Genomic DNA, 13862 nt, shown 5'->3' on the forward strand with positions numbered 1-13862 from the left:
CTCATTCCTGCTTGCTGGGATGATGAACAGCAACAAAAGCAGCCAGAGAATTAAACATATTAAAAACAGGCAGACTCACCTTTCAGCAAACTTTGGTTGAAAGTTTTCTAAGCATATTTTCCTTGGATGTCAGTATGAGAAGATAAGGTTCTTGTTTCATTTTGCTTTCATCCCTCTTGACCTTTGCTCCTCCTATTATCTGAATCTTTTTTATTTTATTTTACTCCCTTTCCTTCTGTTCTTAAACTGCTTGTCTATGATCCATTGTGTTTTGTTAACTTTGAGTATCTCAGAGAAGGCAGTGTTAGCTTCAGGGTGATGCCACAGCTTGAGAAGGTGTACCAGGAAGCTGTGCACAAAACACTAGGCAATAGATCGAGGAAGGTTCTCTGTACAGAAGAGAACTGGCAGAGAATCTCACAGAAAAGTACAGTTCTAAGTGTCACATAGACCTATTTATTTGTTACATATATATCATGGATGCGTAGACTATTTTTATTACAACTTTTCAAAAATGCTGCTACATATTTTTAAATTACCAAATAGCTTCCAGCATATCAATAACTGAAACAGTCTGAGGTAGCAACAACTGTCAGGTTATCACTAGAAGAGCACAAAATTAGAAAGGCCACTAGGGAGGGAGCCAGCATGAGCCATCTCAAAATGTTATTAGGGGATTGCTATTTTTGTTGTGACAGCAGACGCCTAAAATCCTTTCTTTCAGATTGATGGCCCTAAAACTGCAGAATCACTCCTCCATCAGTTGCAAGCCTCCCTTCTTGCTCCATCTTGTCATTTTGACAATGATAAACAATGTATCCCTCTTCCAATACAGCAGAGCACATTTTCACAATGTCCTAATACTTTCTTAAATTAACATAAAAGTTCCAAACCTTCCCTGACTGAAAGTTTAAAGTGTCTAAATGGAGATGGGAGAAACAGGAGGAAGACATTAATGTGTAATGTACTCCTACAATAATTTTCCTTTCTTATCCTGCAGTTGTTTGAGATTGAAAATACTGTCTTGAATGATGAGGCTGCTCGACCTTGCAGATTTCTGAACAAGCTCAGAAACCACTTCATTACAATGCAAAATGATAGCATATGGACATTGCTGTGAAATGTGATTGCTTAAGATTACTCTTTCTTCTTTGTTTTCACTGAACAATCTCAGCGAAAAAAATGTGGCAGAGCAAGACTAGTTTCCTTCTTAAGCTACTGAGTGCTATTAGAGTCTATTAGAGTTATTGTACATCCCACAGATTGATTTAGGTACATGCTAGCAGGTTACTCCAGGCTATGCTATCCTTTATTGAACTTTGAGAACAGAAGTCATAAAACTACACTGCTTTGGATTTTGTTAATTATTTTGCTGAAGCAAAAGAATTTTCCTTACCTTAAAATGATGAGTATTAAAGTGAAATGTATTTGGAGTGCTGAGATTTTTAATTTGGTAGATTCTACTCAACTCATTTATTTAAGGATAAGGTTTTGTTGGTCTAACAAGGATCCTGTAAGTGGCTTGTCAGTCTGGACAGCTTATATTATTAACAGAAAATATGATTTAATGCCTACTATGCTCTCTTCTTCTGTCAGACTCATTATAATTATTTGATTATTTGGAATATCAGAAACTAACCATCTCTTTCGATGGATCTTTATTCTCCATTTCTATTCCCAGGGACAAAAATTAACTGTGAACAGTGAGGAATTAAAGCTGTTTCCTCTTATCTGGTGTACTAACCCCAGCTGGCCATAATCACCTTGTCACTTCTCCACCTCTACCTTTGTAAAGCACTTTGTACAAAGACTCATTCTACTATGCATCACAATGTTCTTTCTCAGTCTTGCAGACAGAGGCACAAAATTGGACAACATATTCCTCATATATACATGATCCTGTCAAATTATACTCCTTGTGAGGGATGATGGTGTTTAGGAAAGAGCCAACAGAAGTAAATAAACACTGCTACTTGTACACCAGTTTGATTTTTTTTTTTTCTATGGCTTGCATAACCTTTAAAGGAAAGAATTTTACCTAAAATGATTTTGTTCAAGTCATGAACAAGGCAAGATTATCTCTGATGTGGACTAGCAATTTTAAATGAAAAGCAAGTGAAAACAACAGAAATATTGAATACTAAGCCAGGGGCAATTCAAAACAAAACCCGAGTGTTTCCTTTTTTTGCATGATTTTGCTGTATGCAAACGCAAGACAGTTCATCCCGTTTTTAGTAAGAGGAAGCTCATGTTATGGTACAAGCCTCTTTTCAGCCATCTCTTGCAGCAAATTTCTTCTGTCATCATAGCCTTAATACAGCTGTACAAACAAAAGCATTATACAAGCTCCCATGTCAAAGACTATTTTTAACAAGACTTTTTTTCTTTAAGTGGGTTTTGCTGCCCCAGTCTAAAAAAGCAGTGCCAAAGTTTAGCTAAATCAGCTCACCACCATTTTCCACTTGTTTGCCTGCTTAGCATGTAGGTTGGATTAATAACATTTAAAAAATATTAACAGTCATTAAAAAGGGGCCGGGGAGGAACTAGTTTTGCAATTATACTTGAAAATTACAGCTTATTTATGAAATAATTTAGTTAATTTGTATAGCTATTTCAGTAGCTACACAGGTGAAATATACACAGTTACGCAGTTACCTGGTTATTATCTACAAAATATATATGCTAAAATAAGTCAATTTAAGAGTATAATTTCTTCTTCATAGATTTTACCTGTATGCAAGAGAGTCAGAGAAATACTAGTACGCTCTATTTGTCGAATTTAATTTGTAATGTCTCAAGATAAGAGAAGGGAGAGTGGAAAAGTTAGTGCACAGCTCCTGTTTTGGAGCCCCTTTTTGCAACTATACCATGAAGCTCAACATGACAGGCTACCTTCTCAAGAGAACAGGCTCTGTGCAGTGTGATTTTAATCAGACAAGCAATCTTCATTAGCCTTATTCAGGGCTGTGAACATTTTATCTGATAAGCAAAAATATATTTCCTAGAAGAATACATTTCAGACTACTGGAATATATCTTATGTTACAATGAAGTGCAAGGGTCACAGGGGATATATGTGCAAATAGACCTCCTTATACACATATATGGCAAACCTTATTCTCATATATTGGGTTCAGTAGTAAACAAAGATTAAATATATTGTAGATGGGTCCTATTAGCAACTTCTTGCAATTAAGACACATACTTCCAGTGAAAAGTACAATCAAGCACGCAAAATATTTGCCAATTTAAAAATGAAAAAGACACTAACCTCTTCTTCAACATTATGGGCAATTCCATTCTGCACTGGTCCTGAATCACTTGGTGGTGTTACTGCAACTTCTACTTTTGCACTTTTTTCTGTGTCATTATCCATAAACAAGAACAAGAAAATAACAGAGCAGAATATTAACAATCTATTGGTGAAACTGGTGCATTTAGTCTGTGTAAATAATCAAGATCTGATGGTGGACCAACACCTGCCTTAGAGAGAGACTAAAATTCTGGCTTCCATTTCTCCCGCACACATTTTGAATAAAATTCTTATGAGGGGTGAGCTGGTGATTGAAGAAACTATTCTACTGGCAGTTATGTTCTGAAAAAATTACATCCCTGGCAATACTTCATGCTCTTTGTTTATGCTAAACTTAATGAACATAACACTTCAGGTAAAATGTGGTGTATAGTGTTCTACCCAGACATTAATGAATGCAGATGAAGGGATATATTCAGTAAGAGATAACTTTTATACCGCACTAAACTCTGCAATTCATAAAGTTACATCTGAATTATAATAAAGTTCTTTCTTCTGCAAAAACATTGGAAAAGAATGAACAGAATCCCATTGCCCTTGAGCAAAAGTTCTTACAGCGATTGAAGGGATAAAACTGAGCCTTCAGTTTATGGCACGGAATTTATTCAAATTTATTCTTACTTTTTTTATCTTGGAATTCTCTAAACAGCAATCATCTCTTTTGGCATGTACTAGATAAAAATGTCAATGGCCAAGAATCCCTGGGACAATTTGAAGTTAAGAGGAATAGCAATAAGAAATGTCTGACTCAAGTTCAGTATTCCTTATGGTATGCTCTTATGCACATAAGTAAATACAGCTGTCAAGTTACATTACTGCTGTCCTGAGATTCTTCTAAATTAAAAATCTGAGATCACAGCCACAGCAGAGTGCCAGACTATTTGTAATTATTTCAGTGCATGTGCATAGTCCCTTAACCCCATACCCAGCATTATAGTTTATTAACAGAATGTCCCATTCAGTTGCTTGATTCTGGAAGTAAATTTTATCTAAACATAGCACAAGGTCAGAAAAAGTATCAACTGAGAAAATGATTCAGCTTTTATCAGACACATTTGGATCTTGTTTTCTAATGCGGAGAATATGCCAAGGTAAAGTAGAGAAAAGAAGTCATAATAGGGACTTTTCTTTTTGGAATAGAAACTTTTGAAGTAAAAGACAAATACTTATCCTTAATGGCAAGCCATAATAAACTAATTTTGTACAGCTAACATAGATGGGCTTAAATGTATTTCAGCAAACAGTAGACTCACAAATCAAATCTTAAATATGAAATCTCTTTCTTTTTGTGACAAGGGTAATACTACATAGAATTTATATGATCCTAGAGCAGTGGTTCTTGATTTCTGAATAATCCAAGATCTCATCTATCTATAACATAGAAGTCATTTGTATAAAATTTCAGAAGCTTTTCACTTACTCAGTAGAAAATTTATAGGGTTCCATGAGCTGTGAAGTGTTGAATGCTACTTCTTTAAGATAGGTAAAATATGCATGCATGGCATGAATGCATGCATTCAGTACGTAAAGGATTGGGCAAAGCACCATCAGGTAATAAGTTGGTAATGTTAAAAATCAGCCGTGGCTACCTCAAGCAGTTCCTTTGGATTGTGGGGATGGCATTTATCTTGCAGAACTTCTGAACAAACTGGATTTTGTTTAACAACATCGTATGAGGCTTGAACTAACTCAATGCTGTTGTTCTCTGCGTATATAAGAATTTCAGTAACATGGCCAGAGAGAAAGTACAGAGCGTAATCCTGCATGTCAGTGGTCTGTTTAGATCTGTGGGTTGAACAGGTATATTACAGGTATATTAAATACTACAGCACATTATGCCCTTGCATCAACCTTTCAAAAGTCAGTATATTTATTAAATTTCACAGGCAAACTGCAAATACATTTTGCCTCTTTATTTCTGCCAGTTCAGCACTTGTCCAAAATCAGCATTGTATTTATCTCTGCAGTAATTCTGGGAGGCTTTCTAGATGTCTTATCAGAACTTCTCATCTTGCACTTAATTCCTATCCTGTCCTTGGGTTTCATACTCTTTTCTGAGGGGAATCAGAATATGTTTAGTAAGACAATGAAAATGAAGTAGAAGGAGAAATTCACTTCTAAGGATTTTCAGGTAAAATTTAACAGTGAAAAAAGCCCTCAGGAGTAAGTGATAAATCTACATGGCTGCACTCACCGTGATTAGCAGCTCCATTCTGTCTTTCACTGTCTTCCACCTGGCACTTCTTTTTGGCAATCTTATGCAGAATTGAGGCCCTTTCCTTGAATTTTCCTAAAAGGAAGGATTATCATTATTCAAATGCATACATTTTGAGAGGCAAATTTTGCCACAGCTTAGGGTCCATAAATCAGTGCCAGCAATCCATTTCCATTCCAAACAGCAAACATGTTATGAAACACTATCTTATTAAAACTTTTTTCCTTCCAGTGGAAATAAGATTTTTTTTTCCTGTTCTGAGAATTCTGCAAGAAAGAAGAAATGGAAAACAAAAAACTATTTTTCTTTTGAAGAGGCAGTCAGTAAAGTTCCTGTTAAAAAAGTACTTCTGTACGATCTGAGACTAAAGAGAAGATTAATACAGATGAATAAAGATATATTAACAACAAATACAGTTTCAGGTCTCAGTCAGTACTACAGTGTCACAGAATTTCAGATGAACCAATATATTGCATCATGGTGACCTTTGTTAACTTTGTCAATTTGTACACATTCATGTCACTGTAATTTCAACAGGTACTTCAGATGGAGAGGAAAAAGTCTTCATAATAAATTATTTCCATTCCAGCTTCTCAAATGAAAATTTTCTTCTCACCCTTCCAGGTGGTTTTTGTCTCCCATGAGGTTAAGCATGAAATTCATCATCTAGACTGTCTCCAGGACAACTCATTACCCCCTAAGAGAAGTCCCAGGTCACTCTTTGTTGACCACTGAGTCCAAACACCACATCCAAATTAGGCAATGCCAAAGCTGGCAAATATTAAGTGAAATTAATTCACCCCTTTCTCTACTTTGGTTGAACTTTCTATGTAAGGCCTCTGTGGGTGGTTTATGACTGTCTATGTGTTGTAGAAATACACTGTACGTGCTCTGGTGTTTTGCAGCACAAAGAGTGCAGGCTTAAGGCCAAAAGATATTTCAACAGAATCATATGATTGATTAATAATGGGAAGTACAGAGAAGTCACGAATTAACTCAGGTAGCTGGGTAGACTCACTGCTTCTAGATTAAAATTAAAGACATGCAAGAAAATATATTTGGTCAAGAAAAAAATCCTCTCTTCCCTTCTCGCAAATGGAAGCTTATCAGAAACAATACCATCACAAGAAAATGTTTCAAATTCTTGTACCAATGCTTTCATATGTGCAGAAATGTATGCACAGTGCGCAGGGACTTGCAGCTACTATTCACGTGGAAGAATTATTGTGTCAACAGCAAATCACTTGGAGAGTAATAAAAATGCCACAAAGATTTAATAAGCAGTATTGTCCTTGCAGTAGCCCCTATCTTTTCACAAGCACATCATGCTCAAAAATAAATAAATAAACAAACAAACAAACAAATAAATAAATAAATTAGTCATTCACAACATATTGCAAAAGTTGTCTTATTTGGTACGTGGTACCTAAAGTAAAACTGCCTGTAGAAGAGTACTGAAGAATAGAACACAATGCTAAATAGTAAGCCACTTCATTATTTCAGTGTGCAGGGTCAATGGCAGAGATTTTAATTAGATGGGGAATAAGAAATAAAAAGTTAAAGAAAAAAAAAGAGAGAAAGAGAAATGAAGTTTATTGGGATATGAGATGACACAAAGAAAAAAAATGATATAAATAAAAGGAAAACCATATTTCTAAATATTTTAATCTGAAATGCTAAGTCAAGCCAGCTCTTAACTTCATTTGAAACACAAGGGCCATTAAAGAAGTGCTTCTCCAGATGCATGCATAGATTCTGAGAGGTGCCTGCATAATTTTCATACAACACATATGTCAGTTTGCTACAGGATTTCTTGAAGTGTCAGACTCCAACTCATCTTCATATATCTGAAAATTTGGTCTGTGATACCCAAATACAATACCCAAATGTATTTTTTGTGAGCAATGAAAACTATGGAACTGAGATTTTTTTCTGAGAAACATATGTGGAAACATCTATGTTTTCATCTATGCCAGGATTATTTTAATTTAAGACTCAAATTTGAAACAGTATATTAAAATGATGCAGACTTTGATGAGGATACTACATTTTTTTTTTTTGTCTAGGATTGCTTGAAATAGTTTAGATTTTATTGTTTCCTTTTTTTTTTTTTTTTTTTTTTTTCCTCTGAGAGAGAAACTCGAACTGAAAAGATCTCCACAGCTATTCATACTGTTTTATATCAAATTAATTGAAGTTGTCCTTTCTATTTTTTTCTTCACATTGTCAAGTGTCTCTCTTCTTTAGGAAGAATTTCCTATATTGACATTTGTAAGTCACACATCCACCAGTTCATTCAGGAGGCTGTTCCACAGTTATATGTCACTGTCATGAAAATTAACCTCATCATTTGAAATTGAAAGTGTTTTTTTGCTTATCTTTATTTCTCAGTATATGCAAGCTTCAGCTTATGTTGTTTTACATCATTACCTGCTGTTCAATTCATGCAGTGTAAGTAATAAAACAGTGTGAGGAAATGATTAAAGGACATAAAATCAACTATCAAAAGTGCCATTGCAGGAAAGAGGTAATACTAGACTGCCTGAAGGCACTGAGATGTAAAAGAAAGCAGAGCTGTGGTTCCTCCTTCCTAATCCCTGCCCTTTTTGTCTACTAGGTCCAAACAACCAAATCAGAACTTCTTCAGACCCACCAAGAACCAAGAAACAAGATATTTTTAAGTTATTCAAATTTACAAAAAGCCTCAAAAATTTCATCTTAGGCATACATGCTCTCTTGTGCTTTTTTTCTTATCTTTTAGTGGCATTACTAAATGAACCCATAGGAATTTTATGTTATTCTTAATTGTTGGAGAAACTAGAAGCTTTTGTTTCCTCTTTAACAGTCCTATGTGCTATGGGTTTTACTACCTAAGCATAATTTTTACAACAGGTGCCATAAGAGTGTAGATCAATGACAGTGTTTGACTTCATGGATAAAAATAGGATAATAAAAAGAGGATAATAGCTATAGAAAATTCTTAATTAATCTAGATTTGCTGAACTTGGACAGACACTGCAATTCTTTAACCTTTAAAAAGCATGACCCAGAAGGAACATGAGATCAAGGCTGGGTGATTAGGAAAGAAGGTAGCTTAAAGTTAAATTTCTTATATATGAATGTATGCAAACAAATCAGTAGTGTATAATAAACATACACCTTGATCTGCATGAGCATATCCAGCAGGCATCAGCTGGCGAAGACTGCCTTCCTGATCATGGACATGTTAAAAATGCAATCATTTGACTACAATCTAAATTATGGGCTACAGTTTCACCTCTGATTTTACAGAAAAGTAATTTATCTTCAGAAATCTACTGGTTTAAAAAATGTAAGACTATCCTTTGTCTTCTTCTTAGTCTCAGATCAAATGTAAATTACTACACATATGTGCCATCAGCGCTATAGCTGAGCTTTCATAATATGCCAAATCTGTGGTTGTTGAGCAGTCTGAACTGTTCCTACCAGTCTGTTTGGTGACCAGCTGTGGAACAAAGCTGGGAGGCTGCAAGTGATCAATTTTAGAAATTTGCTTCATGCACTTTCTACTTAAACTGTAAAATGCTGCAGAAGCGCTACATGAAAATATGTGCAGTTTTGTCATGTTGTAGGCTGTTGGTGGAGGCTACTTCACATAGGATTAATGTGAGGTTCTTTTCCCATCTGGTAGGGTATGTTGTCTCTCTGAGTTGGACCTGATTAATTGGTAATTAATTTAAAACAATTTGTGAGGATGAATATCATTTGTTTGCTGATTAATCAGCAATTAATCTAAAGTCAGCTTCTGACCAAATAGAGCAAACAAAACAGATCAGTTCCTAAGACCTGGAGCACAAAGGCCCCCAGTGGCCTTTAGGCTGTATCTGGTATTGTCAGCTAACTGTCACATTTTGTCTCTGCTTATGCTGATGCAGCAGCAAAAATATATGTGCCCATGCTTCTCCATCAAAAGAATGAAAGAATTCAGGGTATGGGTGGGAGCCCAAGGATAAGGATGTACAGCATTAGAAACAAAAATATGGAATTTGCAACTGGATTTACACATTACTGTGGCTAACTGGTTAACTTACTGTAGAAGATGTACAAAAAACTCAGCCAAAAAAAAAAAAAAAAAAGGAGAGAAAGGGATAATGAAAATAAGTGAGTAAGTGTAATGTGGAGTGATGAGGATTATATTTTTGAATATCCAAATAGAGAGTTGAAAATATAGCACACTGATCTAAATATAGCTTCTGGGATACACTATTCATTATTGCTTTATGAAATGCATTTGAAAATGATTATGACAATTGTATTTGAGAAGCTAAACTGTATTGTAGACTTGTCAGTGTTAATACTCCTGAAGACAAAGAGTTTCCTTCTTTCTTTTTGTTACTGGAAAATTTTTACTACTAGATTTTAGATACTGCTACAGTATGGTCTTTGATTATTTATTCATGAGGAGTGTTTTCTGAGGTGACATTGAATATTAATAGCATTACGTCAGTATAGGCGCAGTGATAATATAGGCATATAATGTACATAGCATTCTTGCATGGATAGTTTCCCATGAATATCTATTTTTAATTACCATTACAGTATTTATAAAAACCTGAAGACTACTTATGCAGCAATTGTTTTTGAAATGGTAGGTTTCACACTTTGGAATAAAGTATAAGGACCTTAACATATCCAGCTCTGAGGCTAGAATGAGAAATGACATTTGCTACTTGAATGTAAAAAACACTGAGATGATATGTGCTGCAAAAGCTTTAGCTCTGGTAGCCTTATCTGAATCGGCTTGGTTAATGACTCATTTCAGGTGCTTCAGAAGTGTGTTTAAACAACACATACACCAAGGTTTGCCTGGTAAAATCTCATCTCAAGCATCTTCTCTTATATTAGTACCACTTCTGTGAGTCAGACAATGAATCTGGTGGTGCTTCCAGGCTGCCCTACAAGCTGGTGGTCATGCGTTCTCCAGAAGAAACCATCATCTTCCAGTATCAGGCACAAAGGTGGAAGCTGGCCCCAGGACAGTAAGCATATGTGATTATAAGCAGCTCAAATAAAAAATGAGAAAGAGTCAGAAGTTATTTTTGTTGTTGTTGGTTTTTTTTTTTTTTTGGTTGGTTTTCCAGGAGAAATGGCCAGAAGGCATATACTAAAGGTTTTATTAAAACCTTTTAACAACAAGATCAATCTAAACAATGATCTAGAGCATGTCTATATTCATAATTACAGAGAACATAAGCTATTCATCTTATATTTAGAATTAATATATATATATTTATATATATTAAATTATATATATATTAATATATAGAGAGAATTAAAAGTAAGTAGGAATGGGCAGTTAAACTACAGACCTCAAGCTTATCTCCATAGTCAAGCACACCAGTGAGTACTAAACTGAGCACTCATGAAAACTTCTGTCTAGCACTGTAGTCAGACAGCTGGACAATGAGCCTTGATCTTATAGATATTCAGGTCTCAGGTCTGGGAAACTTCCGAATTACAGAAGTGCTGGCTGCAGTTGGATGTAAATGTGGTGGAAATTAAGTAACTGGGCTCCTGAATTAATACAGTAAACATCAATGTTTTTCAATCAGCAGAAAAGTTCCCTGAGATACTGAGCCTTGATTCAGGCTCTAATCACTTCCTTCTTGTATTGTTAGAACCAGGATTTTAAATTGAATATTAATTGCAATTAAGCTTACAATTAATACTCCATGAACAGTCATGCCTAGTTTTGAAATTCGTTCCTTACTTTTGAATAATACAGCAAACTGAAGTTACTTAATAATTGTTCTCAAGCTGAGTGATTTTAACATCCACAAATTACCTTCCTAAATGCATTGTAAAACATGACATAAAATAAGGATTCACAATCTACATTATATTGTGCTGTATAAATTATGAGTGTGGTTTTGCATGTATATTCTTCTTTAATAAAAACATTCTGTTGTATTTCCTTATCTGAAAGTAGCAAAGCTGAAATGTTGAAAATAAAAACCTGAAAAAAGAGCGATAACTGATCACACTGCCAATGAAGTCATGCAAAAAGGAGTCATTCCGTAATGGACAAATTGAAAACAGGAAAAAACAAACAAACAAACAGACAAAAAACAGAAAAGACACTTAAAGTAAGGCTTCGAAAAATGCTGATACGAATGATTCTAAAATATTTCTTACCTTCTTCAGTCATTGTGTCATAATATTTTAGGTTTCCATATGATCCAAGCTCTACAACATCACAGTAAAAGACACAAAGATAAGGAACCAGAAGACATTCAAGAAATGTACACGTTTTTGCATGTGCTTCATAAACTTCAACAGCGATGCAAAAAAATTTTGCAGGACAGTGAAACATGGAGTACAGAAATGGAAGTGCCTTTCCCCCCCACCAGAAATTTCACAAGTCACTTGCTTTAGATGAGTAACTTGCTAGACTGAGATTGAGGAGAAGCATCAAAATCTACTATTCAGCCTTTTCAAGGTGATTACCAATTTGGTGTCTCCTTATTTGGGAATAACATAACAAACCTTGACAGGACTTGAGCAGCAGGAGCTTTGGAAAATGAGCTTTTTTAACATGTCTCAGGACATACAATCAAATAGTTACACATCCAAAACATAATAAATTTAAAACATAATCTCAGGAATTGTGCATTATGCTGTCTCACATACATTGTTCTGATACCAGTGCAGACACTGACATGCTGTAGAGGGTTACTCAATTTAACTACTCTTATTATTTGTGAAACCAGAAAAGATACACTTACTCACTTTACTGGGGGATATGAGACCTAAATTCATTAACATTAAATAGATCTCAATATGATTATAGTCTATCAGATCAGAGAAAAGAATGTAATGCAGAGGTCTGTAGGTCTTTAGGACTATGCTTATTTTTCTGTGTGATACAAATTTATACAATTTTTTTTTTTTTTCTCCAAATGCTGCTTTACACCTCATTTTTGTGTGAAAATATATTTTTTCTTTTTTTTTTTTTTAAAAAAAAAGCATATATTCGTATATGTTTGCATATGTAAAATACAATATATTAATATTGGTCTCAGCATTCTACATAACAGGACAGAGGAAAAATAAGAACATGGAACAATCTGTAAACAACTTGTTGAGGAATCTGTGGATGGTTTGTTATTTTTTATGTAAAATGTTACAATTGAGTTTCTGTTCATCCAACCTTTGACAGAGCGTAATCATACAAAATGGATACTTAACAGTTTGATAGTGGTGTTTTCTTTGGAAATATTCTCTCTTCATGTTTATGAATCTGTTTAAGCAATTAACTATACAAATGCTGGCCAATTATTTTGCTTTTAGCTGATGCACCTCATGATCTTTCAATGTTTTTCCACACAAGTGAATTTTAGTGAAGGTTTGGCCATTAGTTCTTAACTGTAAAACAGTGATATCACATAAAACATATGCTTTAAAAGTCCTTAGTTTTTAATCTATTTGATGATACCGAAATCTGCCAAATGAACATTTCTACAATGCAGAGAAAAAAAAGTGTGTAACTAAAAAATACATGCTATTATCAGTGTTAACTTTATAAATGAACTGTGATTGATTGTAAAGATTCTTTCAGGGACTTGTTTTAACAAAACCAATTACAAATATTGGCATACTCCTGCTTGTACAATGTAGTCTCTTATTTGCACATAAGTAAACCCATTAGCATATGACATTACTCTAGGCCTCTGTTAAAGCAAAGAAAGATGTCATTTAAAGAGAGAAATTTACCTATTGTTACATGATGTTACAATGATGTTACATATTGTTACAATGATATATAATGAATATATTGTTTTGTAAAAAAATAAAATAAAATAAAAAACTTACTGTTGTAACATAATCTTTGTAGCTACATTTACACAAAGGAAGCTGTCCAACAACCTTGGTTTTAGCCCTAAAAGATTGAATTCCTTATCCTGGTAGAGCTCCCTATAACTTCAATTTGCATATTGAACCATTTGGGACCACATGTGCTTTTTAATTCAGGTACCATGTCCACCAACTAAAGGGCCAGCAACTTTGTTTAAATTTATTCTCATTGATCATTGTCTTGACATTTCTATGGTCAGATTTGCTAGAACCTGGGGTAAAGTGTCCACTGGAAGAGGAGGATGGTAGTGGAAGACAGATGCAAAAAGGAACCCAACAGTAATCACAGAAATGGGAGAACACACAGGAGATGACACTGCCTGAGAGGTACTGTTTAAACTCATGGAGAAAAAAGAGTGCAGGAGCACAAGTGAAGATGGACAAAGTTGAGAAGAAGGTTATACCATGGCAACAAAAAGAAAAATGAACAAAATCAATTGGA

The 13862-nt window shown here is 34.7% G+C and overlaps 1 protein-coding gene across 6 annotated transcripts in view; it reads right to left on the minus strand.

Moving 5' to 3' along the window:
• SLC24A2 (solute carrier family 24 member 2) overlaps nucleotides 1-13862 on the minus strand; it is a 162307-nt gene that overhangs the window by 67917 nt on the left and 80528 nt on the right. For 4 of the 6 annotated variants that reach the window (XM_038170482.2, XM_038170478.2, XM_038170476.2 and 1 more), the window contains 3 exons: nucleotides 11702-11752; nucleotides 5507-5602; nucleotides 3271-3359 (listed from right to left, as the gene is read on the minus strand). In XM_038170482.2, the coding sequence (XP_038026410.1) occupies nucleotides 3271-3359; nucleotides 5507-5602; nucleotides 11702-11752 (236 nt within the window). The remainder of the gene's footprint in view (nucleotides 1-3270; nucleotides 3360-5506; nucleotides 5603-11701; nucleotides 11753-13862) is intronic. The other 2 variants (XM_038170481.2, XM_072030918.1) reach the window with 1 other exon arrangement.

This window comes from Anas platyrhynchos, chromosome Z, assembly GCF_047663525.1.
Source record: "Anas platyrhynchos isolate ZD024472 breed Pekin duck chromosome Z, IASCAAS_PekinDuck_T2T, whole genome shotgun sequence".
Taxonomy (NCBI): Eukaryota; Metazoa; Chordata; class Aves; order Anseriformes; family Anatidae; genus Anas; species Anas platyrhynchos.